The sequence below is a fragment of the Sciurus carolinensis genome, chromosome 7 (genome assembly GCF_902686445.1).
Source record: "Sciurus carolinensis chromosome 7, mSciCar1.2, whole genome shotgun sequence".
In the NCBI taxonomy this organism is placed as follows: domain Eukaryota; kingdom Metazoa; phylum Chordata; class Mammalia; order Rodentia; family Sciuridae; genus Sciurus; species Sciurus carolinensis.
In genome coordinates, this window is record NC_062219.1 from 57,793,925 (window position 1) to 57,821,907 (window position 27,983).

Below are 27,983 nucleotides of genomic sequence, written 5' to 3' on the forward strand. Positions count from 1 at the left end.
CTCAACTTCTCTGTTACCTCACTTTCCCACGTACAAAAGTAATTACTTCTCACAGGGTCCCTTGTGAGGATTAAATGACTTCATGTATCTAAATCACTTATAATGGTGACTGGCACAAAATATACTCTATATGAAGGGTCAGTAAACTTCTTCTATGGTGAACCAGAGAGCAAATATTTAGGTCATATGGTATTTCTGTTACAACTATTCAAAAGTCTTCCTTTGTAACACAAAAGAGTCACAAAAATGAGCATGACTGAGTTTCAATAAAACTTTACAGACACAAAATTTTAATTTCATATAATTTTCACATCACTTAATATTCTTCTGATTTCTTCAACCGTGAAAGAATGTAAAAAACTGTTTAGTTCATGAGTTGTACAAAAACAGGCAGTGGGCTGTCTTTGGGTCATAGTTTGCTGATTGTTGCTCTGTATAATTAGTAGACATTATTATAATGTCTATAATATCTATCAATTATTTTTTTTTCTTTTTTTGCGGTACTGGGGATCGAACTCAGGGCCTTGTGCTTGCAAGGCAAGCACTCTACCAGCTGAGCTATCTCCCCAGCCCCCTCAATTATTTTTAATGGCTGTTTAGAATAAGAATTGTTTGGATATTCTATGATTTACTTAATCTCCCATGGTTAAATTCAGATTATTTCCATTGTTCATTATTAGAAGCCACTCTCTCGTGAGAATCTATATGGTAAAATCTTTATGCACAGATATTGTACCCACACCTTAAAATGTATTTAGTGGTGGCCACCAACATGGCTGGCAGAGCATCTAGAAAGAAACAGACTCTGAAAGAATAGCCTTAAAAACGAATCATTGGGCTGGGGAGATAGCTCAGTCGGTAGAGTGCTTGCTTTGCAAGCACAAGGCCCTGGGTTCGATCCCCAGCACCCCCCCCCAAAAAAAAAAAAAACAAATCTAGCATAGTTATCACAAATTCCATATTAGAGAAGATTTATAAATACAATATGTGTTCTGTGCACTGAACTTACATTAAACATCATTCTAGGCTGTATTTGTAAATATATACATATATATATGCACATATATGTATATATGTGTATATATATTACATGTATATGTAATGTACATATATACATGCATATAAGGAATATACACATAACATCATTTAGTCCTCAAAACAATATTATGGGAGGGCTCCAGGTGCAATTATCTATATCATCGTAATCCCTATGTTACAAAGAGGTGCCACAGAAAGGCAAAGTAACTTCTCCAGTAACTACTATACTAAACAGTGAATTAGTTTTCCACCATTGGTACAAAACACCTGAGATAATCAGTTTAAAAGGATGAAATATTTATTTGGCTCACAGTTTCAGAGGTTTCAGTCCATGGCCACTTGACCAGGCTGCTTTCTTGTCTGTGGCCACACAGTATATCATGGTGGGGAGGAGGAGGAGGTGAGGAGGGAAGCTGCTCACCTCATAGCAGCCCTTGCAGCCCAGAAGAAAAAGGACTGGAAAGGTCAGGGTCCCAATACCCCTCCAGGCTTTTGGACAGGGGCTACCTAACTTCCTCCCACTAGACCACACCACCTCCTAATAGTGTCACAGGTCATGAACCAAGCCTTCAACTTAGGGGCCTTTGGGAGAACTCCAGATCCCAACTATACCACACAGTAAGCTAGTACTAGGGACAGGATTCAAACCTTGTGTGTACCACAGCTCATACTAATGAAGGTCAGGCTACATGCCTCTTCACTAAAGAGTGGCCAGTGTCTTCCAGGAGCTCACTTTACAATGTACCTTCACACGTGGTGGTCTTTTTAATACTTGGATCAACTACATTTGGCACACATGAATGACCTCATATTCCGATAACTGGTGAAAATTATCTGATATAATGGGACACTTCGAGTGGAAATTGAATCTCAGTCTAACATTTCTCATTCGTCCTACAACCTTTCCCAACCAATTTCAACTCTTCCTTTGTGTACTTTTTCCTGCATTTCTTCCCTAAAATTGTTGTCCAGTAAACAATCAAGATTAATTGGAGTATACTTGCATATCTTACTTTTCAATTATTGGTCCCAAATCTAAGTAGCAAAAATGCAGGCGGGGCTTTGCCCACAATCGAGGGCCCTGTATCACCATGGGATAGACAATTTCGGATAAGTACCCTTCTTTGAGGGGGAGGTAAAAAGTGACATGTGCCAAAAGTGTCTCGCGGGGCCTCTGGAGCGACAGCAGCAGGGCGGGCCACTGGAGCGGTCCCCGACGGCGGCATCCTGCGTCCTTGTGAGTCAATGTCCAGCTTCCACCGCCAGGCTCCGAAGCGAAGCTGCGTGCCCTGGGGCCATTCCTGCTTGTGCTGAATTGCGGGCGAGCGTCCTAGAAAGGAGTTATGCGAGTAGGTCGTTCAACTTTGAGGGAAAATGAAAATTCTAGTTCTCATATCTTGTCCCTACTTCTCGAATTATCCTCGTGAGGATGGGAGACCAGGACCGCTGGCCCCAAAAGGCCGCCCAACCCCATTCATGCCCAAACAAGGGCAGAATTCAGAAGTAGATAGGAAGCGAGGAAGAAGCAAGAAGCGGGTGTTTCAAACTGATTACACGTGTATGCAGACAGGCCGAGGAGCCCGAGCAGCCGGACTGAGAGTCCGGGTCTAGGCGCCGGGCTCCGCCTGCCGGGGAAGAGCGGGCGACTGGCGCGTGCGCGGTGCGGCCCCAGCCCCGGCCGCCGCCGCCGCCGCTGCGATGCCTATTTTAGTCAAAGCCGCTGCGGGCGCGGGGACCTGCTCCGGGCGACACAGCCTCCGAACCCGCCGACCTGCCGAGGCTTGCGCTTTGGGAGCCCGTCGAGCCGCTGCGTCCCTGTCTCGGTGCCCTGCCGCTGCCTCCCCAAACTTTGGCCAGCGAAGCCCGGGCTCCGTGCCGGGGACAAACCAGGTAAGGAGCGGGAGGCACAGCTGCCGCTGGCTCTCCCAGGGTGCCGCTCTTTGCAGCCCTGCGCTCCCCAGGCTAAATCGGGAAGCGAAAGTTGTACCCAGCTCCGCTGGGAACAACTTTGTTGGCCTCCGGGGCAGCTGCCACTGTTTCGCGCCCCGGCCAACTAGAGCGCCGCCCTCTGCCCTGATCTCGGTCCGTGCCCTCGTGGGGCTCGCTGTCCTTGGAGGCCACCCTTCTGCTCCGATCTGGGCATCGCGACCACAGACCCTCAGATTTCAGTTGCCAAAGCTCAGGTCAGTGCCAGCGTCCTAAGGCGCTTGACCCACTGGGTGCCGGCTCCCGCACTCAGCGGCGGGCAAATCCTGTGGCGAGCTCGGACTCTCTCACGATTGGGCTCCCGGACCCCGAGCACACCACGGCTGTTCCTTGCCCCACTGTTTGGCCGCGGAGGCAGCGTGCAGGGTGTAGCCCATCCCGGGTTGGCGGTAGGAGTGCCAAGTGGGACACGATGCTCTCTGCTAACTGCCCGCGGCACAGGATCCTTTGGTCCCGGAGATCAGTTGACCCTGACCCTCGTTCTTTAGAGAGCGAGGTGAGCGGGGCCTCAGGGAGCAGATGACTGGGTCCTCACCACCTACTCCGCTCCTTCGGTCCCAAAAATTGGGTTGTTGACCTGGCAAGCCCCAGAAACTGTCTGCTTTGGAGCATGAATAAGTGCGAAAAGACTCAGCGCAAAATACCATTTGCAATTCTGGAGATGTTTGAAGATTCAGTTAAAATAACAAAATGAGTTAAATCTATTAGCAAGGTTTTACTCTGCTATTTATCTTCATTTTTGTAGTTTGGTTAAGGTTTAATATTAAAGGCTTCACCATTTAGCTATTTAGCCTTGCAAATACCTATTTGAAAAACAATAGTTATATAGGATTTTACTAGAACAGGTAATTTAAAGAATTAGATTTTGAGGATCTGATGAAAAAAAGAAAACTTTTCTTGATCTAGTCGAAATTAATCAGAAGATTTACCAATTTACCAGTCTAGCCTTTCTCATTAGACCCATTCATTCTGTTAAGGGCAGTTCAACATAAGACATTTAAGTCCCTTCAGTAGTAATCAAAGTAAGCTGAAACCCTAAGAGCCCATCAATATTTAATGACAACAGGTAAGTGGCATTTCACAATAGAGATATATCTATATATCTATAGCTGTATCTGCATATCTTTAAGAAGGTGTGGTGTATCAAAATGTTTTAGGATCATCTTACCTTTTTAAAATTTGTGATTGATATTTTTTGGTTCCTGTGTCCGTTTAGTTTTCCTATCAATTTTCTTGGGCCAGAAATTGGTATTTATAGTGCCATTTTAAGAAACTTTCAATTGCCTGAAATTGAACCACAGTGAACTTAGTAGGCAATATAAGTATAATGGGGTGGACTACAAGGGATAATGTGATTAAGTTGTTATATAAACCATAGACCTTTAAAACTTGAAGGAATTTCAAAGATCATCTAGTCCAGCTGCCTCTATTCCAAGGAAGAAACAGACTGAGGAACAGCAGCAACTTTGCCTGGCTTATATGGCTCCCTGGTGGGTTGTGCAGAAGCAGACTCTCAGCCTAGGAAAGCTAGGCACTCTCTTGTCTTCACCAATGAAAAGTGATTTCTGAAAGTGTTTGTCATGTTTGTGTCCCTTCCATGTGGCTTTCATCTCTGCCTGTGGCATTCTTTATAGAGGTGAGGCCTTGAAAGTACATGGATGAATAAGCATTACCCTTTCTTCATAGAGGACATAGAATATTTGGAACAGATAGAATGATGGGGATGCAAATATATTCCAGAGTACCATAGAAATGGTACTTTTTATTAACTTATGTAATGCCAGGGGAGTTGACATTAGCTTATGAGTGATAGGGGACATTTAAGATCATCCACTCTCTTGCACAAATTATGAGATAAATTTTGATTTAGCTGTCAAAAGCAAACATGGTATAGAGTAATTAAAATAATGATTTGAAAAGGAGTTGAATTTTTATTTTTTTCTTTTGCAGCAAATCAACATTTAAGACAATTATTACTGACAATTATTGTGAGCTATTTCAGAATTACATAGAGATCTTTAATTTGACTCTATCATTTCATCCAGTTTATAAATTTGTATGTTTCATGCATGTGTGTGTTATCATCCTAAAAAATGTCAAATTCTTTCACATTTGTCTGTTAATATCCTTTCAAAATGCCCAACCTATTTCAATTATTTTACCACCTAAAATCTTTAGTATGTTAAAAACAATGAATGGAAAAGTAATGTTAATTGTATGGTCTTATTTTGAAAAATGTATATATTTCTAAATTAAAGATATTTGGGGATGCTAGAGTTGTAGCTCAGTGGTAGAACACTTGCCTAGCATGCATGAGGCACTGGGTTCAATGCACATAAACAAATAAATTAATAAAGGTATTGTGCACATCTACAACTAAAAGAATAATTTTTAATAAAAGATATTTTGGGTCCCCATTTGTCATTCTTTTCCTAAACAGATCAATTCATGTGTTCCATAAACCTATATAGTTTTGGTCAAGGACCAAATTGTATAATTAATAATAAAGTTTAAGGACCAGAGATCAAAGATAGGAAATATAGTCAGGAAAGAATGTTACTTTGTGTTAAGTTTTAGATAAACATGCATAAAATGTATGTTCCTTGAAATGTATTTAAATGAATCTTAATATTAGTCAAATATGTATTCATGATCCCTTCTGCATATAAATAAATTGTAAATTTACAACTTTTTAATTTGTGAGGTGCTACTAACTAGAATTATTATGGGAAAGAAAGTATATATTTAAGTTAGACAACAAGAGAAACTTTGAATGTTACATCTTTCTGTGTGTATATAAATATAGTAATGTGTATGATTATATTATGTGCATATATAATTACTTAGTATGAATATAATATGATACAATGATTTAATGTTATAAAATAGAGCATTCAAAATCCTGAACCTCCTAAATATCCTAAGACTTCAAATAGTCAATACAAGGGTGTTAATTATCTTTGAAAGTATTCAAAAAATCAGTTTTTCTGGTTATTTTTCCTGTAGTTTGGATTTAGTGTCATCAGTGTGAATATGATGAAACACTATACTGAATAAATTTGTAATTGCTGTGGTTTATGAACATTGGTGGACTGTCTTTTAGATTTGTTCATTCCTTTCACTCTTTTCTACCAAGTATGTATATATACATCCAAATACATAAAATACACACATACACATATACAAATACATCAGGGAATAGTTGTGGACTATGTGTAGTCTTTTCTATATTGCATTCCATTAAAGCATAAACAAATGAGGTGTTATTAACATCTTTTAACAGATAAGGAAATTAGTATATTTGAATATTTGAACCTATCTAATTCTTAAGCACTGGAGCAGTCTATTTACCAACATTCAATTCACAAAAACAATTTTGGCCTAGCCCCTATTGCAGGGGTGATGAGGTGTAGTTGCCATTTTTGTGATTGTCCTTTTGTTTATTTGTTTTTACAGGAATTTTCAACATGAATTATACAGAGTCCAGCCCTCTGGCAGAATCAACTGCAATAGGTTTTACACCTGGGTTAGAAAGTCTCACACCTGTGCCTTCCAATGAGACCACTTGTGAAAACTGGAGAGAAATACATCATCTAGTTTTTCATGTGGCAAATATTTGTTTTGCAGTTGGTTTGGTTATTCCAACTACTCTTCACCTTCATATGATATTTCTTAGAGGGATGTTAACTATAGGTGAGCTGCCTAACAGATTTTATATAAATGGGCTTGACTGGGGCTTCAGAGTATTCCTTGTCAGGTCCATAACATGCCAAAAACTCTTAAATCTTTGTCATCAAATTATTTGTGTATCAAGTAACTTAGAACATAGGCCTTCATATACTACATCTCTCTTACTTAATTTGAAAGACTGTGTATTTAGATTTTCCAGATATCAGAAGATCCATTCGTGTGCAAAAGCATGGACTTTGGAGCCAGATTGTGTGATTCTAATCCTAGTTCCACTACTTGCTAACTATGTTACTTGGGCAAGTAATTTAGTTTTTCTGCCACCTCAGTTTCTTCACATGTCAAGGGTAAAAATAAAACTACCTCCCAGGGATTTTATGAGAGTTAAATGAAGACATGTGTCTATGAGGTATATATTATATATTTGCCTTAAAATAGTGCCTGGCACATAGTAGGTACTATACAGTCTTAGTCATTATTATTTGAAAAGATACTTGGCTATGGCCAGTAAAGCAACTTTGGAAATAAAAACAATTACCCACATAAAATAGTTCCAAGTAAAAATATTCTAGGTATATGTATGGTATACATAGGTAGGAAGATTGTTTTGGCCTAGTGACCTTGGTGAAACGGGTTACGTTGATTCACATCAAAATATTTAAACAATGGAGTCTATTATTTTAGCCAGTAATTCTTGAAAAATTATTCGCTATGAAATTATTTCCATGATTATTCATTTATTCAGGTGTGTTTTTGACACCTGTAATGTGTCAGATGAAGACTGAGGAAGGCAATTTCCATCCTTGTAAAGACTGTCATGGGGACCAGGAGAAAAACTTATAAGCAGTCACAACAGCGTGGGGTGTCAGAGGCTGTGATGCAGATGTCCTCCCAGTGCCTGGATGAGGAGGAGTGTGGGGAAGGTGATAGGCTCAGTAGGAGAGCAGAGCAAGGGCCCACTGAAGCGATCACGCTGCAGCTGACTTTTAGAAGATGAGCAGGATTTCACCGAGTGAGAGTATGTGGTGCCTACTAAGGGGCACAGAAGAGAAGAAGGGAACTTCAGCATATTAGGGTGAATGAAGAGTAGCTCTTGTCCCTAAAATATAGGAAAAGTGACAAGAGGAGGTTGGAAGGGCAGCTAGAAAGTAGCTTGTGTGTCTTTTGCAGCTGTGTGATTCAGATAAGGTAGAAATAAATAGTAGGAAGAAGCGGGATGTAAGGTGGAAAAAGAAAAGGCAAAACCCACAATTTATATTTACAAATCCAATTATAAATTTTAAAATCAGAGTTTTGGAGATGGAATGGCCCAAAGGGATCATCTAGTCCAATACTTTATAAATGAAGAAAGTAAGACACAGGTAGCAAAGTGAATGAAAATTCAGATGCTCTCAAATCATTCTGATGAAGTTAAAAAATTACAATAAATAACTTTTTAATGTCCAAGGTGAACTTTTGTGTGTACGTATTGATATGTTTGTATTTTAGTGATAATTTCATATTAGATTTAAAATATTTACTCTCCCACCATAAAACTGAAAGAAACTGAGGACATTTTATATAAGAAACAAGAATCGATAAGAAAAAAATGGGAAGATTCTAGTAGATGAATGGATAATTGCCAAGTGAAATTCAGATGACTAAAACATTTTGTAAAACACGTGGGCTCCCTAGTAATCACAAACAAACAAAATAAAATATTTAATTCCTATTAAGAATTTTCTATAATATTGACAACTTGATACTGACATTCCCAACTAGTAGGTTCCTTCCCCAGATTCACTTTCCAGTAATTACAAGTATGAAATAGTCCACTAGTTAACACAACTTTATACTGGCGTTCCCAACGTAGGCTCGTAAATTTGTACAGAGTTTTATTTTTTTATTTATTTTGGTACCAGGGGATGAACCCAGAGGCACTTAACCACTGAACCACATCCCCAGTTCTTTTTTATATTTTATTTAGAGACAGGGTCTCGCTGAGTTGCTTAGGGCCTCACTAAGTTGCTGAGGCTGGTTTTGAACTCAAGATCTTCCTGCTTCCGACTCCCAAGCGTCTGGGATTACAGGCATGCACCATGTGCCTGGCTGTACAAATGTTTTGAAAACCAGTTCCTCAAAATTATCCAAAACTAAGAGGTCCATTCCTAATCACAAGTAAAAGATATGGTTTTATATATAAAGTTGTTTTTGTTACTTATCAAAAACTATACCCCCAAAATATCTGTCAGTAGGGAAATGGTTAAATAGATTATGGGAAGTTTTTTGTTTGTTTTGTTTTGTTTTTGTGGTGCTGGAGATTGAACCCAGAGCCTTATGCATATGAGGCAAGCACCCTACCAACTGAGCTATATCCCCAGCCCCTAAATTATGTTTTAATCAATTATAGCCATTAAAAACTATACTTACAACGAGTTTTAATGAGATGGTAAAATCATTGTAATAAGTTTAAAAGGTAGGTTTTAAAATTGTATATACAATAGGTTTTCCATCAGGTAGAACTACATGAAAGCTTTAAGGCAATATTAAATATCAACTGTGATTTTCTTTAAGTGTAGAATTATGAACTATGCCCCCTTTTAACAAATAGTTTTTTAGTAAAAAAAAAAAATGAAATTTTAATGTGATATTTCAGCATAGGCACTTCTAAAATGTGTACATTTATATAGAGAGGGTAAATTTGTTCAGCCACTTGTGGAAGCCATTCTAGATATCTAACATGCTAACTTTGTTGTTCAACAGGTTGTACCCTTTATATTGTCTGGGCCACCCTCTACCGATGTGCCTTGGATATAATGATCTGGAACTCTGTGTTCTTGGGTGTCAACGTTTTGCATCTTTCATATCTTTTATACAAGAAAAGACCGGTAATTACTAAAATTATTTAACAAGGAAGTGATTCGAAAGATGAAAGCTTTTAAAAGTACTTTCATTCAGACTTGAAAACGAACATCTAACACATTTATTCCTTTTAATATCATTTCTCTGAAGAGTAGACTTCCTGTTTATATATTGCCTGAAAGTAAAACATTTTAGAACTATGAAATTTGTCCTACAAATGAATATTTAAAACTTTTTAAATCATTAGAGCATGAAAAAGCATGAATAATATTCTCTTTTTAAAATCTATTACTTGATTATTTCTCTATCTATGGATACTCAGACATCACTTTGGGAATATCTTTGCCTATTTCTGAAATGGCTAACTAACAGGCAACTTCCATAACCTACTAATGATTTCCTAAGAGTTCATACTACTTTCTTAGTGTAATGGTTATATATTTTTTCATATGTCCAGATTTTTCATTTAAGGAAATCACCATTTGGGGTGGATAGTTGCCAAAACACCCTATTTAACTGTTTATTTTCAAGTCTGATTTATCTTGTGTTTCTTTAGTCATACCCAGAACAAAAACAGAGCGGGAAAATCGGGCTCCTAGATCCTAGAAACCTCTCCTGGATGATTCCTAACTGTCCTAAGCACAAACGTTCAGTGAAGGATGTAGCGCTTGCTCTAATCTTAGGTTCAAGGCCAGACCTGCACACAGAGAGCTGCTGGGAACACAGAGATCCACAGGAAGCCACAATTCGAATGATACAGAAGATGTGTGCAGTAGGCATTCAACTAGATTGTAACCTCAAACACAGTAACTCAGTTTGTTGCTTTACTGTAATGCTTGCTTTTCTCTAGGTCATGCTGGGTAATAAGCAACCTGGAAATCTCAGTGATACGTAACAACCATGGGCTTTTTTCCTCACTCATCTAATGTGTTGACTCCCAGCTGTGTGTCAGCTGTGATTCTGTCTCATTATCTTATTCATTTCAGGGTCTACTGAAAGAGCAGGTTCTGTTTGGACCATGCATTCTCATGGCAGAGGGAAAAGTGCAAGAAAATAAAAAAGGAAACACCCAGCATTTCTGAGAACATTTGCTCAGAAGAGACATGTCAATTCTGTTCAGATTTCATTAGCCAAAGCAAATAACATGTCCAAGCCTGACAATGGGTGGGGTGCAGTAAGGGCAAGTATAATCCTTTTACAGTGGTTGGGAACAGTAATATCTAACATTCTTACCTGTCATAGCCCATTTCTATTAACCATAATTGGCACACAGTAGGTGCTCAGAAAAACTTGATGAGTGGATACTTTCAAAGAGGAGAAGAATTAAGAGAGCTTCATGATGAAATCAGATCTTTAGCTGAGACTTGCAGGATGACCAGGATATGAGTATGTGCCACTAGACTTCAGATCTTACTGTGCCACATTGGATAAGGTGCATGCTAGAAATAAGTCATACCAAATAAACTTAGATACTCATTACTAGAGCTTTGGAGTTGAGGGGGGTAGATGATTGTAACAAGGAGGCTAACAGTTCCTGAATATCAGAACTTTTTGGAACCCCAAAATACAAGGTTCAGAAGTTGCTGATGTGATTAAAGCACCAAACAGGTAAAGTACTTCATATCTGTGCCTCTGTTTCTTCTCAGGCTATCGGCCTATATTCTGAAAAAATATAAATTCTGATTCTTCATCAAAATGAAATAGAGGACAAGTAAGATCACTTGCAAATGCCGGAGCAATGACAGGTTGGAGCAGCTCTCCTGATCTGGGTCTGTAGGCTTCCAAGGGCATCTGCCAGAGCTTTAACTAGGACAGAGTTCATTCACAGAGCAGTGCAGCTTTCCATCCACCCAATTAGTGTGGCTTCCAGAGACATTGCTGGGCCTGGAGATGGGGCATGACCTGGGCCTGGGAGAATCTGAAACAGGCGGTTAAGCTGTTTTGCCTTTCTCTTCCTCCAGTAGCCAGCCTGTTCACCAGTAGGCGTTCTCCGTTCTGCAGAGATCATTTTAGCTTAGGATGAGATCACTGCACTGAAACTGTTAAACCCTTTTTTTCCCCAACCCTTCACTTTGCTTGAGAATACATAAATGTGAAGCAGTGATTGCAGTTGTTGGTATTTATTTTCTTATATTGGCACATTAAATAATAGTTACATGGTGATTCAATGCTTAGAGTATGTAACAGTATTATTTTTGTCAATTTGTTTTCACATTCATTTTGACTTTTGTATATGTCTTTTTGCTATAATATTTAAAAGTTACGGTAATTTCTTTCTGTGAAACAATGGTTTTGTGTTATTTGTAGAATGTTCTGGGGTTAAGAAGGTGCAGGTCCTGACAACATCCAGAACCGTAACGGTTGCATCGGGGTCCATAAAAAGAGTTGTGATCAATAGTGCTAATCTTCCCCTTGTACTCTCAGAGTTGTGCAAAAGTGCTGTTTTAGCACATAAAGCATAAACTCACATCACTGCTTACTCTCTCAGACTCCATTGACCTACAAACAGAAGGGTGATGGTGGTACTACAGATTTGTTTATTTTCCAGCCACATTTAGGCCACGGTAGTGAGTGAGTTGGGATTGTTGCTTTAGTGCTGCATCTGGTCATTGCTCCATTTCAGGTCAAGATTGAAAGGGAACTCAGTGGCATCTACCGGCGATTGTTTGAACCACTCCGTGTGCCTCCAGATTTGTTCAGAAGATTGACTGGACAGTTTTGCATGATCCAAACCTTGAAAAAGGGTCAGACTTATGCTGCAGAGGATAAAACCTCAGTTGATGACCGTCTGAGTATTCTCCTGAAGGGAAAGTGAGTGCTGTGTGGAGGCAGAAATGCTTAACTTGCCTTGAACCTTTTCAAGGGCCCTGGCAAGGAAAGGAATGGAAGGACTGTTGCCAACTCATGGAGGCAACAGTCACAGAGTGTGGTATTTCATTTTACAAGTCAACTCTGTCTCTCAGTGGAGCAACATGTTAAGGCTAGTTAGCCTTTACTGTTCTGACTCTTATTGATGTCAAAGTTTTCAATTGTGAACATTTTTAACCATCTTCAAATTTTTGTTGAATTAATAAGTCAAAATTGAAGTAGGTTTAAATTTGGCTTTGACAGTTAAAAAGCTTATGTATGCTACAGAGGTGATTTGCTTACTTTTGAATATCATAAAAATATACCTTCCAGGGATATCAATCTTCTTGGGAAAGAGCCAGTGTGTGATGTGCAGGTGTAATTATTAATAGCATCCCTTTCCCTCTCAAAAGTCTCCTAGTTTGAGTAGCAAATTACACAGTCACTCCAGCCATAAGAGTGCTGATAACCTATTTAATACTGAAAGCTAGTTTTTTTTTTTCTTCTGTTATTTTTTTAAAATATAATTTTTTTTAGTTGTCAGTGGACCTTTATTTTATTTATTTCTATGTGTTACTGAGAATTGCCTCACACATGCTAGGCAAGCACTTTACCACTAAGCCACAACCCCAGCCATCTTCCATTATTTTTAAAAATAAATACGTGTGCCTCAAGAAGAGCTTTTAATCATGTCTATCATCTGTGGAATCTTTAAAACTTTAGCACAAAATATAATCCTATAAGATTATGGTGATTTGAAGGATTGTCATGTTATTTTGTGAAATAGATGTATATTAACATTGATTTCTGTTATCAGAATGAAGGTCTCCTATCGAGGACATTTTCTGCATAACATTTACCCCTGTGCCTTTATAGATTCTCCTGAATTTAGATCAACTCAGATGCACAAAGGTGAAAAATTCCAGGTATGTTTGGCATGATTTTTAAAAACAGGAACACTATTTCATATATCATTCAAAATTTAATGAATATTAATAGAAAAGTAACCATGATTTATTTTTAAAAAGATATTGTCACATAGCATATGTAGTATAATCCCATCTTTAAAAAGAAGTTCAAAATATTGTGTGTTTATGTACAAATAGAGGGCTAAAAGGATATCCAAAGTTAGCCATGATGTTAACACTGTTGTTTCCGTGTTGTGGGTTTACTTGCTTTTTAGTTTTCTTCCTTTTTGCTTATTTGCATTTCTATAGTTTTCCCATAGAAAACATTGAGTATTTTTATTATGAGAAAAAAAGGAAAATGTCAGTTGTAGAGAATCAGTGTTCCTGAAGCATGTAATTGATTAGGGAAAATGGAAAACCAGTTTTGCCCTAGAGAATTTATTTTGTCAATGCTTATGGGAAAAAAAAAACCCTAATCACTACCCTTTTATACTCAATGAATATATTTAAGGGCAAAACCCTAATCACTACCCTTTTATACTCAATGAATATATTTAAGGGCAAAGAATGAAATCCTTCACAGTAGCAGTAGTTAGAACATGGACTGTTTAGTGTAATTCCTTCTGTGTGTATGTGTTTAATTGCTCCCTTTCATGATCCTTCATTCTGATTCCCTTCTGTAAAGTGCCCAGCCCTCCTGTTATATTTGTTATTGGTAGGAAAATAATTAAGAACATGGGTGAGGCTGTCCTTTAGTCTCGGCCTCAGGGTAAACAGCAGTAAGAAAATATTCTGAGAACAGGATTGCTTATGAGCAAGAGGGTACAAACATTCAGGTGGGAAGTGGAATTGAAGGACATGTCCCAGGAGGTCATTTACTAGGAGGTCTCATATAAGTTCCCTGTGTGTATTACTGTTCCCATGCTCCACTTAAGATACAGAAAGAGGATGCTGATGCTCTGTCCTGGTTCCTCTGGTTTATACTATCACTGTGTTATTGTGGGGGTCCGCTGTGCCCTGAGATTTATGTTCTCATTGTATCTTTAATCACCACCATGTGCAAACTGGAGCAGGGCCACTTCTTCCTCCTTTCCTTTCCTTTGTCCTCCTTACAGCTATTTCTTTTAAAGCCCAATATTTATCTCCTGCATCTGTTACCGTGTATAGCAGCAGCAGGTGGTTTTATATGATGACCCAGTCTCCTCCTGAGGATACTAGGACTGAGGATGGGGTTAGGAACTAAACCTTTGTTTCCAAAAATAAGTAGTCCCTGAGAGGTCAGATATTTAACATGTCTTTTTCCACTGGATTTCAAATTATAAGTAAGTTAACCAAAAAAAAAAAAAAAAAAAAAAAAAAAAAAGACGAAGAAGAAGAGGAAGAAGGAGGAGGATGGGAAGAGGAAGAGGAAGAGGAGGAGGAGGAGGAGAAGGAGAAAATTTATTTCTACCTGTAGCTGTAATTTTCTTTCTTCTTGGGAACTAGGGTGGATTTTGGTAGTTGAGAATTGTTCCTAATAACTAATGTGAAGATTCTAAGAGTGTGACCAAAACTGAGATACAGTAGCTTGAGGAAAGACACTGGTTGGTCCTTGGCTAATCCCAGTCAGTTTTTCTCTACATAGAGCCCAGGGTGGCATTTCATGATTGGCCTGTGAGTGGGGTGAACACGACTCTAGCTCACCCAACCTGCCTGTGCAGTCAGAGCCAACTCCATCTGGGTAAGCTCCTGGGAGAGATGGTGCTTTGATTGTTTACAGAATGTTCCTGTTGACAGAAACTCAAGAGTGAGAAATAACTGGTGCACATTTATGTAAGAGTACTTTGTATATGGCCTCTTAATGAAGCAAGTTCACAAATGGGAAATATAATGTGCTTCCAGGGCTAACTTCTTATTACCTGTGCTAATCACAGAGGACACTTGAAATGGTCACTGGTCAAACTTCTTACCCCATATGCTTTTTACCTACGAATCTCATCTTCTTCCCTAGCCCTAACTGTTCAGGGAATTATTCTAATAAGGAACTTAATCCTTTGAATTTTTGTTTCTTTAAATTCATTATTTGGTCAGGGTACTGATGAATTGTGTAATAGGACAAAAAGGAGACAAGAAAAGACAATCCCTAAACAGCACAGAGTATTGCTCAGGTGAATGTATAGTAATTATAACAACAATACACATAGTGACAGAGCTGAGAAAACAGACTGTGAACTTGCAGTTGATTCTACCTAGATACTGTAGGTACATACAGACCAAAGCTGCCACTCACACTTGTTGATAGAATCTTGAGTATCATCATTACAAAAGGTAAATGTAGTGTTTTGTGTTTGGTTTCTTTTTCTTCCTGAAGCTGTTTTCTCTGAAATGAGCATTACCATTTACACATTTTCTTTTGCATTCCATCTCATACTTTTGCCTTCCCATAGCCAATAGCATGTCCTGGTGCTGCAAAGCCTGAAAATCAGTTTTATTCACTTGAAGGGAAGAGGAAGGTCTTGGGGGCAAATTATGAATAAGTATGTGTGAAATAAATGAATTGTGAAATAAATTAAGGCTAACTTTTAACCAGTATTTTTTAAAAAGTATCTTAATATTAAGTACATATTTCAGTGAAGCTGACAAGCAATTTGCCAATTTTGACTCTGCTGTATTTTACTGCCCATGAGAACTTGATGAGCACCAGTTAAATAGACCAATTCTGGGATGTTTTCATATTCCTGGTATGTGAAATACTGTATGATGCATTAAGAAAGTAACAAATTCTTCCTCAGGACAGTTGAACAGTCCTTTTGTCAGACAGTTCCTTCTTTTCTTTTTTCAGACAGCCCTTTCTGATACTAGCTCATTCAGCAAGTCTTCCAGATGCCCTCCTTCCCCCCAGGATAGATTCCACTATCTTTATCACAGGTGTAGAATGGTTTGGAATCTAAAGTGAGGGACTGATTCAATCAGTACCTGGAGATGATCCGGGCAAACCCAGTTGCAAACAGTCTACTTCTCCATCTGAAAGATCTTTTTGTGACTTGACTTGCTGTGTTTGCTTTTCTTTCTTCAGTAAAATTCTTCACATGAATTCAAACATGGTACAGCTGAAGTACCCTAATAAGAAGTAAATTTATTTTATGGAAGCTTTAAAAATTCTCATTGCTTTATTTTAAAATTCTCATTAAAATACACTGGACTGTTGTGACAGGAAATCATTAAAGTTAACTATTTGGCAGAAATGAAACATTAGCTATCAAGTAAAATGGCCTCGGGTTAATCCACTAACTACTGGCTCCCAAATACTAGAGGTTGAGTTTGTCATATGCATGCTGTTATTAAATTTATATTCAATGATAATTTTAACAGATATAAAGTAATTTTCAACTATAAATAAAAGATGGATTTGCTAGCAACTTATAGTGTCATGATAAAAGTATCATGCCTCAGAGGAGACTTGAGGAGACTTGAGGGTGAAGAAGTTAAATGCCTTACGTATCAGCCAAATCAGATTTCTTCTTCTGGGTGATTTCCAACTCCTCCTGTGACTCTTTGCCCCACCGCATGTGAATTGTATTTTCCAAAGTCTCAGGTGACGTCTGCACAATGAAGAGATCTCAGTTCCCCTGACCCTCTCTTCAGCACTTGTGTGTGGCTGTGCCACTGTGAGTATCCAGTGCTCACCTTTCTGTTATTTCTACCATTGAACCTTTTTTTAATTGCCTTTCATTTACTTACCCACCTCCTACTCTTTCTGGGAATTCCCTGTGGCTGGACTTTATACTTCTCTTCTAATAAGTCTTTTCATATTTTGATCATACTTCTTTATTATCAGCTTCCTTCACTAGGACACAGACATCATGATCCTGTGTTTAGTCCTTCTTTGTTTGAAGAGCTCTTGCACTGTACAGTCAACCTTGTGGTACTCAGCCAAATTATTTTGTATGCGATTGACTATGAACATTGGATACACTGAGGTGGATTTGGCCTGGTGGAAAAATGTTTGGCTAGCAGTCAAAAGTGCTCACAGCACCCCTAACTCACATGTGTTCATGAATAAGTTTTTTGGTCTTTCTCATTTAGCATATGACAAATGAGGAATATTCCCTGCCTTATTTTAAAGGCAGTGTTAAAGATATACTTACATGATAGATGTAAAAGCACCTTATTTGTTTAAAAGAAAAATACACATATAAAGCAAGTGGCATTATATTCAATTGTCATGCCCTAGTTATTCTCTACCACTTTCCCCTGTTCTGTACTTGCCAGATACTTACTGCCACCTGAGTTCATCACATTTCTTCATTTATGATCAGCCATCTCCACTAGAATGTAAGCTTCATGGAGCAAGGATCTTGTCTTGTTTACTTTGCAACTTCCATGCATTGAAAAGTATCTGGCTTAAGTCAGTCTGTATTAGTGCATTGAAAGAATGAATGAAATTTAGTGTTTTGTGGAGTTTTAACGCTGCTGGTTCATTCCTTAAATTCAAACATGTTTGGTTTTGGAGACACCAACTTTTAACACAAAAGACTCAACTTTCTTTTTTCTAGGAACATTGAACCACTTTTTAAAGTAGTCAAACACTCTAATTTACTAAGTATTTCAAATTTCAGCCTGTTGATGTAAAGGAGAGAAGCTGGGTTTTTCATTTTCTCTCTTGGTATACTTAAAATACACTTTTGACCATCTGAAATGTGTATAATTTTGTGCCTTATGAAGGGGAAAGAGTTTCTTTGGAAACTCTTTGTCAGTTTACAAACCTTTATTAATCTCATACTGGGACAGGCATTGGGTTTGATGTGGAGGATGTAAAAATGGTTTTTGCCTTCAACAGTATCTGTTCATTTGTTAATTCCTTCATACAATAATCATGCATGTGTACCACTGTGTGTTGGAAGCCAAGCATTCAGACCAAAAGACACAGGATCCCTGCCATCAGCATGCTTAGGAAACACACATGTGTCAACAGATAAGTTTGGAGGTAGTGACATGATGAAGAGGAGTACTCAGTGCTGGAAGAGGACCTGCATGGGACAGTGGCTTGTGGACCCTGAGCTGTGAGAAGGTGGCCCTCACTCTAGAAAAAGGATATATTCCAGGAATATTTGAGTTCTGTCGAGACATCTCTGTGTAATCCCCAGTGGGCTACCATGGAGCTAGCCTTGACAGGCCAAGGATCCTCACCAGAGGCACTCATTGGTAACAGCCTTTGACCTTAAAGTTTCTCAGTCTTAAGTGTGTATTTGTTGAGTCACCTGAGCAGAAGCTCTTTTTTCTGCACTGTGCCTGACACATCTTACCTCATTTCATTTGTTTGAACCTCTGTTCTTAAAGCTTGTTGTCTTCAATAGGATTTAAAGAAATATTTACCTGTAAATGACAGGTTCAGTTGTGACATCAGCCGAGCACACACTACAGCAGCATTGTTGACACGGCCATTCTTCTGTCCCCAGACCTCACAAAACAAAACAACAGAACTCAAGAGAATTTGCTTGTGTTACTCTGCAGAACATTTTTAAACATAATTTTATAATTATGTATTTTATAATTATATCATAATATTATGATTATAGAAACTTGGAATTTAACTAATATGACAGAATCATTGCTATCATAATATCTGCTAAATGTACTGTTCCCTTCTCCCAAATCACTATAGTCAAGATTCACATATGTAGGGACTGTGGTCATAACTCAGTGGTAGAGCACTTGCTTGGCACATGTGAGGCACTGGTTTCAATCCTCAGTACCACATGTAAATAAATAAATTATAAATAAATAAATAAAAATAAAGGCTTTTAAAAAAGATTCACAAACTGGAAAACCATATGCAACAGAATGAAATTAAACCCCTATCTCTCACCCTGCACAAAACTCAACTCAAAATGGATCAAGGACCTTGGAATCAGACCAGAGACCCTGCATCTTATAGAAGAAAAAGTAGGTCCAAACCTTCAACTTGTTGGCTTAGGATCAGACTTCCTTAACAGGACTCCCATAGCACAAGAAATAAAAGCAAGAATCAACAACTGGGAGAGATTCAAACTAAAAAGCTTTCTCTCAGCAAAGGAAACTATCAGTAATGTGAAGAGAGAGCCTACAGAGAATATCTTTGCCACTCATTCTTCAGATAGAGCACTAATTTCCAGAATCTATAAAGAACTCAAAAAACTCTACACCAAGAATACAAATAATCCAATCAACAAATGGGCTAAGGAAATGAATAGACACTTCACAGAAGATATACAAGCAATCAACAGATATATGAAAAAATGTTCAACATCTCTAGTAATAAGAGAAATGCAAATCAAAACTACCCTAAGATTTCATCTCACCCCAATTAGAATGGTGATTATCAAGAACACAAGCAACAATAGATGTTGGCGAGGATGTGGGGAAAAAGGTACACTCATACATTGCTGGTGGGGTTGCAAATTAGTGCAGCCACTCTGGAAAGCAGTATGGAGATTCCTCAGAAAGCTTGGAATGGACCCACCATTTGACCCAGCTATCCCACTCCTTGGCCTATACCCAAAGGACTTAAAATCAGCATACTACAGAGATAGAGCCACATCAATGTTCATTGCTGCTCAGTTCACCATAGCCAGATTGTGGAACCAACCTAGATGCCCTTCAGTTGATGAATGGATAAAGAAACTGTGCCATATATATACAATGAAATATTACTCTGCCATGAAGAATGATAAAATATGGCATTTGCAGGCAAATGGATGAAATTGGAGAATATCATGCTAAGTGAGATAAGCCAATTTCAAAAAACTAAAGGACGAATGATCTCGCTGATAAGCAGATGAGGGCATATAATGGGGAGTGGGAGGTGTTAGCGTTAGGGTTAGGGATAAGGAGGGTGGTAAGAATGGAGGAAGGAAGACTGTATAGAGGGAAAAGAGGGGTGGGAGGGGTGGGGGGAAGGGAAAAAAATAACAGAATGAATCAAACAACATTGCCCTATGTAAATTTATGATTACACAAATGGTATGCCTTGACTCCGTGTACAAACAGAGAAACAACATGTATCCCATTTGTTTACAATAAAAAAAATAATAAGAGAAATGCTTAGGTATAAAGGTATTAATAATAAACCTGAGTATTAAAATAATTTTTAAGAGGTTATAGGAAAAAATAATAAATATAACTAGTTAATATGAAGGATAATATGAAACAGAAGTGTTTTTTTGCTTTGCTTTGTTTCATTTTTTTATACCAGGGGCGCTTAACCACTGAGCCACATCCCCAACCATTTTTTATATTTTATTTAGAGACAGAGTCTTGCTAAGTAGCTTAGAGGCTCTCTAAGTTTCTGAGACTAGCTTTGAACTCTTGATCCTCCTTCCTCAGCCTCCCTAGCTGCTGGGATTACAGGCATATGCCACTGTTCCTGACCAAAACAGAAGTATTTTATAAAATGTTTTATTTAACAAATGATGGTTCCACAATAAAAATATTCAGGATATGGGCAGCAACCATTGCATGGGCTATTACTAAATGTTTTGGAGCCACTTAGACAAGATGAGGAGGAAGAAAGAAGTGACTTATAGTGTCAAAGAATAAGCTTATGGGTCTTATTCAGAGGAAGGGAGAAAGATGAGAAGTAAATCATCCTGAAAATAAAGATTCAGAAAGCAGAAACTTACAGATATGTAAGAAGTCAGAATAACTGGGAGTATGTAAATACATTAGAAGAAGGAAGCGTGTGATGGGTTGACATATTTGACTCCATGGAAATGTTATAGGCCAGGCTATATATATGGGTAATGACTAAACAGACTCCATTTTACCCTGACACTCCATGTCATGTAGGAAATGTTTCTCTCTTCTCTCATGGGAACACCCCACCTCTGTACCCATCAATAGTTGCTTAGCATAGCATGTTTGACAATATAAAATGGCAATTCTTATATAATGTAAATTTAAAAATTAAAATTAAAAATTAATGTAAATGTAAAAAAAAAGATTCACATATGTGCTTTCTTCTTTGTGTGCTTGTGTCTTTGGCAGGTCACCATTATTGCAGATGATAACTGCAGATTTTTATGCTGGTCAAGAGAAAGATTAACTTACTTTCTGGAATCAGAGCCGTTCCTATATGAAATATTTAGGTACCTTATAGGAAAAGACATTACAAATAAGCTGTACTCATTGAATGATCCCACAATAAATGATAAAGTAAGTGCTTTTCTGAAATTTTTTTTGTTAAATAAATATGTATAGGGGGTATTATCCACTTTACCCAATATGTTTTCCTGAATTTTCATTAAATATTCTATGCTAAGTACAGAGGGATACTTGTAATGGAGAGATCCTTCAGCAAATTGTTTCTTGAGAATAAGAAAGTATTTGCAATTATTTAATTTGCATTACATAGTGAGGAGTCTATTAAGTGTCAGGGACCAGCATTTATGGGGACAAAGTGCTGTCCTCTTCAAGAGTCAGGTTGGAGTGGGCCAGGAAAAGTGTGGCAGTGGGAGGCAGCAGACAAGGAAAGGCTGACAGACAAGTCCAAGTACAGGAGGTTGGCATTTTTAGCCTTGGTGTCTTCTAGTTTTGCACATCTTCCTGGCCAGACTCCTGCCCAGGAAGCCCCTTGGTAACAGGAGAGTATAAACTTACAGAGCTGCAAATATCTTCAACGGTTTGCAATTTTTTTGATCATAATTTCCCAAGTTTCTTTAGAAGGAAATGTAACTTATTACAGAAGAGAACTTACAAAACAGTTTCTGTGAAAGGTACTGTTTTCCAGGAACATAGAGAATGAATGGTATGTGCCTCGTAACTCATCTTGTCTGGGCTGTTTATCACATTAAGTTTGTACTTATTATTTCAAATTAGTAAATAGGCTATTGAGCATATAAAATTTTTATAATGTGTTTATAGTAAAAGCTAATAATAAAAATCATAGCTTACATTTATTGGGCACTTAATGTGTCCCAGGTACTTATTTATTTATTTATTTATTTATTTATTTTTTGCATTAACTTATTTCAAGGAAAAGTACACGCTGCTTACAAGGAATAGGTGATTCAGGTTCCATAAATCTCTGAAATATTAAAATTTTGCTTTGTAGAAGGCCAAAAAGTTGGAGCACCAGCTCAGCCTTTGTGCACAGATCTCCATGCTGGAAATGAGGAACAGCATAGCCAGCTCCAGTGACGGTGAAGACGGGTTACACCAGTTTCTGCGGGGCTCCTCCAGCTTGTCTTCTCTTCGTAAGTTACCTCAAAACACAGTACTCCAGGGTGCTGATCCATGTCCTAGGAACAGGCAAATGACAACTTTGATCAGAAAAATAGCGGTGCAAAGAATTAGTTAGCAGCCTGAAGGTAGCAACAAAAGCACCAAAGCTTCCCTAGCTTTTTTCCCCTTTACTTCATATCAGCTAAAAATCCAACTTTAGTACTCTTATTGCTGTTTCAGAAATCATTCACTTGTTCTGCCAAATACTTTACTTAAATACTGGTTCACTGGAATGGTGTGAAAGAGTCTAAGTGGTCTAATGGATATTTGACATTGTTGTTTTTCATGATTTGGGAGTGGAAGTTAGACCCAGCAATGGGTTTAAAATGATAGGAAAACCATTGCTGGATGTTTTACTGCTAACTGATCATCTCACTCTGAGCACTGGGATTTAAAAAGTGGTGGGGTAATGGGATATTCCTGAAGGTGAAGATCATTCCAATACTCAGGTTTAGATTGCTTTAGATCAATTTGAGTAGCACTAATGACACAGATGATGAAAATTGTAAGAAAAACGGGAGTAACTAAATTATTTTAAGAATTCAGTGCTTAAAATTTAAGTTATTCTGAGTTTATAAGAACTTGGAACAAATTCATGTGAAATTGCAAAAAGGCAGACAAATTCATTCTTCCAGTGCATAAACTAAAAACTCTTCACATTTCCAATTGTATTCTAAACCAAAGCGACTTTTAAAAAAATGCTAATGCTGTCACTCTGAATCCTGTTTATGTGACCTTGTAACTTTGTCCGCTTTAGATAAAGTGGATTAAGGATTTTAAGTATTCCGTAGCTGGGAGGGGTTGGAATTTACAAGGCTGTATAATGGGTGATCAGGGGAGGCAACACTTTACCTCTTCCCTTTTAGGGTTTTTTTTTTTTGACTGTGCCTGAGAATTAAATTGACACAAGACAGATTAACAAGAGAAAAGCAGATATATTTAGTACAAGTTTTTCATGACCCAGGAGCCCTCATTTGGAAATGAAGACCCAAAGAAGCAGTTGGAGTCAACCACTTCTATGTACTGAGCTGCACAATGATAGGAAGTTGTGAAAAAGCAACTAAATTATGTTGGAAGACAAAGATTAGAGTTATTTAAACAAAGTTTGTACAGAATTCTATCTCAACTTCCTGTCCTTGGTGAAAATGCCATTTTCCTTTTAGATCAGGGAGGGCATCTTTCACTTGGAAATTTCTTCTGCTTATAAGAAATAGAAGGAAGGAAGGAAGGTCAGAAGGTCAGAGTGATTCTCTTTCACCTGGTTTGTTTGTTTGTTTTTGTTTTGTTTTTTTGCCTTTAACTCAAAATAATCAATATGCCATAAGAGCATATTTTTAACTCCTTCAGATATAAGCTTCCCAAGCAAAGTCTAGGCATAAAAGTGTGTTATGGACCTAGAGGTGATATTGATACTGAGGACTGAACCCAGGGGTACTTAACCACTGAGCCAGATCCCCAGCCCTTTTGATTTTTTATTTTGAGACAGGGTCCCGCTAAGCTGCTAAGGCTGGTTTTGAACTTGTGATCCTCCTGCCTCAGCCTCCTGAGCCACTAGGATTATAGTCAAATGCAATGGTACCTGGCCCTAAAGGGGATTTTAAGGACAATGTTCATGAGAAATTGGAAATGATTGCATTTTATTCCATGATAACTTTTTGAAGGTATGGACTGAGGCTCATGCACAGGTTGAGTTTTGCCTCAAGCCATGTCTTCCCCACTCTTACACTTGACCAAAGGAGTAGCCATCTCAGGGCTGTTGCCATTGTTATGAGAGAGGGAAGATGGTGGTGGCAGATTGTCTCAACACCTCTTACTGCTCCGTAGTGGCATGTGCTACATGCATCCATGTTACCTAGGCCAGAGAAGGTATTTGACCAGAATTGTCAATGGCAGATGGTTTATCCTCCTGCTGGCAGAAAGGAACTAATGAGAGAAAGAAAGCAGGTAGTTTGACTGCAACCCAATCTACTTCAATGGCTATTATTTTACTTCACAGATGAGGAAATGGGAAATATGAGATGCTCATTCACTTGTTCCAGTCTGCAAGGGTCTGTCCTGGTATACAAATCTAGGGATCCTGTCTGATTGTAAAGTGCATGCTTGTAGGCCAGATTGATACCCAGCAAGGGCTCACTGCCCAGTGCACATAGAAGTCAGTACTATCACACTGGATTTTTGCAAAAAGAAAGAAAGTTATTGAAGGCCAGCTGACAAGGAGGCAGGAGACAAGCTCAGTTCTGTCTGCCAGTCAGTCACAGGCCAAGTAATTTAAGTGGGCAAATCTAGGGCTGATTGGTTATAACTGGGAATCTTGCTAATGTAGTCCTCACCCCATAGACCAGTCAAGGTGAAACCTGTGGGTAACTGAGAACTGTTGACAGCATCCCTTGCTTCTAATCGAAGTCTTTAAGGCCATGTTCTCCTTCTCAGGTTCTGCTTCTCAGAGAATTTTGGTTCCACCAGGCTCTCAAGGTCATTTTAAGTCTGGTACTAGGATTCTGTGTCTCCATCCTGAAAAATAGCTTGAAAGTTTTTAGGAAGAAGGAAGTTGCTATTTTATGGCTCAGTTTCAAAATTGCCTCTGTGTCTTAAAAAGAAAATAGATGCAAATAGCATTTGACTGGTACTATATGATTTACAGATCATTTTTACATCCATTCTTGCATTTGAACCTGACAACTCTGTGAGTGAGTCTCAGCAGCTGTTATTATTCCAACAGCATGTATATATCACATTTGATGGATATATTTCCAGTCTCTTGATTTATGGACTTCAGCAGGCATGGTAGCACCTGCATGTAATCTCAGTTACTTGGGAGGTTGAGGCAGGAGGATCACAAGTTTAAGGCCAGTTTGGGCAACACAGCAAGACCCCATCTCAAAAATAATTTATGGGCTCCCCTTCTCTCCCTCTTTCTGCCTGTCTCTCTTATATATTTCTACATTTTGTTTTGTTTTGATTGTCCTGAAGAACATTGATTGATTCTTGAATGTACATTTCGATCACCTAGAGACCCTATTAAAGATCCTGATGCAGCAGGTCTGAAGTGAGGCTGGGAGTCCACATGTTTAACAAGGACCCTGTTGATACTGATATGGATGGTCTGTGAACTACCCTCTGACAGGCTGCAGAATTCCCTGTGTTCTGGAATTCTGATTTTTATACTGTGGGATGATTAGTGTTCTTGTATTTCTCATCTGCTGAGAGTTCAAACTGGAGACTTTCATGGATTCTGGTGAAGGCACTACTTGCAAAGACCTCAGCCAGTATGGGATATAATGCCACAGACATGCTTCATATCCTTACACAGCAGATGTGCCATTGAACAGAAAAGCAGTTCGCTGAAAGGTGAGGGGAAACTTTACACGAACTGTTTCATTGAAGTGACTGCCACTCCATTTCTTTGTGCTTTCTTTTTGTACGTGTCACACAGTGCTAAATCTACAGCAAGAGCTCTGCTCCTTACCACACAGATTGTGTTCCACTTCAAACTGTCATTTAAAGGGGAGAAAGCGATATAATGTGACAACCTGAGAAAAATGCATTCAGTTAACTCTTTTCACTCTCCCATTGCTTCATGTACTGGGTTCCATGTTTGTATACATGATCGTGATACAGGAAGAGAGGAGCAAGAGGGACAAAATGTCCAAGATATGTGAGAAAGGTTTAATGCCATCACATGCTTAGCTTTCCTCTCTGCTTCTGAGCCAAGCTGCTTCTCATCAGGGAACCCGGCCACCTCCTCTCCTCATAAGGCTTTATCTCCTTGCAAATAATGTGTAAATGCTCCCCTCTTCCCCTCTCTCACACACAGATTGCTTTTGCTTGGCAGTTTCCCCATTAATAAGTGGTGGCAAGCACAGGCATTGCCGTGGCAACAGGAGGGCATGTTATGTTTCCTTGAAAGTTGCAAAATTTTATTTTAGTTAATTGGGGCCAAATAACCTATTGTCTGAATTGTGTTTTTAAAAAAAAAAAAATCAAGAAAAGCTGGATGTGGTGGCACATGACTGTAATCCCAGCAGCTTGGAAAGCTGAAGCAGGAGAATCATGAGTTCAAAGCCAGCCTCAACAACTTAGCAAGGCCCTTAAAACTTAGCTGGACCCTGTCTCTAAATAAAATATAAAAAAGGGCTGGGGATGTGGCTCAGTGGTTAAGCATGCTTGGATTCAATCCCTAGTACCAAAATAAATAAATAAAAGTAAAAAAAAAAAAAAAAAAAAAAAAAGGCAAGAGAAAATACAATCATTATAGTCAATTTCTCACTGAGAAAAAAGTTCCTGTGAATATTTTTGTTATTAGTATCCAGATGGTGCTCTGGGATCTACTAATTCCATAGGACCTGGTTGTACAAATATGCTTAACTCAAGAAGTTAGTTTGCATCTGGTTATTATTCTAGTCTGCAAAGACTAGCAATGTGTCTGAGAGCAAGTTTCTCAGATCTCTTAGGTATTCATTTACCTGGAAAGATTTAAAAAAAAAAAAAAAAAAAACAATATAACATTCTTAGTTTCAAGGCTGGTTTCATAAAATAATCTCTTTAACTCAATTTGTATTTCATTCCCACTGTGAATAGCCACAGACTTGTAAACAACAAGCTTTGCATGAATTATACAGAGAGTAGAAAGGAGTTGTGATCAGGCATCACACACCAGGGTAGAGTACATGTGTACTTCTTAGACCAACTCAAAGGGCGAGAGAAAAGCAATACCTGCATTTTGCAGGTAAGTAAAGTGTAGCTTGGAGAGATTACATAACCTGGACAAAGTCACTTGACTTGCCTTGAGACAAGAAGTGTTGAATATATTTTAAGGTCCTGATTTGCTTTTTACCTTGTTTATCCCTATCTATGTGAGCATAAATTTGGTAGGAGTATCAACCACTACTGTAGCAGCTGACTCATCCTGAGCCCTGTTGTTTACATCTCATCTAATCCTCACAATCACCCTTGGGTAGGTAGGTGTTCACCACCCTTCTCAGGTTGAGGAATATGACACCTCTGCATGCTTGGTCCCCAGCCAGCAGGGGCTGTGCTCTGACTCCAAGCTCTGTCCTCCCCGTCTAGCAGATGGCCTCTACCCTCACAGTGCGTTCTCATCTGTAAAGTGACAACAAAGGATTTTAAATGGGGGCATTTTAAATCAAATATTTTAAAAATTATCTATATCAGGTAGTTTTTTTTTTTTTTAAATCTTACTATGAAAAAAACTGATACCCCCCCTCCCCACACACACTTATTTTTAGTCCTGTTCCCAAGATACAATTACGTTGGAAAAAGTTTTGTTCAGAATGCTCGATAGTGTACTGTTTTTTTTTTTTAATTTATCCATTTAATCTCTGTTTTCTAAGGTAGCTGACTTCTAACTTCCCTTCCGCTTCCTGCTCCATATGGTAACATCAATGGTTTGTATTTTTTTATTGTTTACCTTTGTAA

At 38.4% G+C, this 27,983-nt stretch overlaps 1 protein-coding gene across 3 annotated transcripts in view; it reads left to right on the plus strand.

Annotated features, from left to right (window-relative positions):
* Positions 1-2,795: 2,795 nt before the first annotated feature.
* Bves (blood vessel epicardial substance) overlaps positions 2,796-27,983 on the plus strand; it is a 34,519-nt gene continuing 9,331 nt past the window's right edge. The window contains exons 1-8 of one of the 3 annotated variants that reach the window (XM_047559602.1): positions 2,796-2,928; positions 6,481-6,717; positions 9,454-9,578; positions 12,176-12,363; positions 13,217-13,325; positions 21,312-21,479; positions 22,378-22,519; positions 27,899-27,945. In XM_047559602.1, the coding sequence (XP_047415558.1) occupies positions 6,492-6,717; positions 9,454-9,578; positions 12,176-12,363; positions 13,217-13,325; positions 21,312-21,479; positions 22,378-22,519; positions 27,899-27,906 (966 nt within the window). In that variant the 5' untranslated portion in view covers positions 2,796-2,928; positions 6,481-6,491 and the 3' untranslated portion in view covers positions 27,907-27,945. Of the gene's footprint in view, positions 2,929-3,056; positions 3,222-6,480; positions 6,718-9,453; positions 9,579-12,175; positions 12,364-13,216; positions 13,326-21,311; positions 21,480-22,377; positions 22,520-27,898; positions 27,946-27,983 lie in introns of those variants that run through there. The other 2 variants (XM_047559600.1, XM_047559601.1) reach the window with 2 other exon arrangements.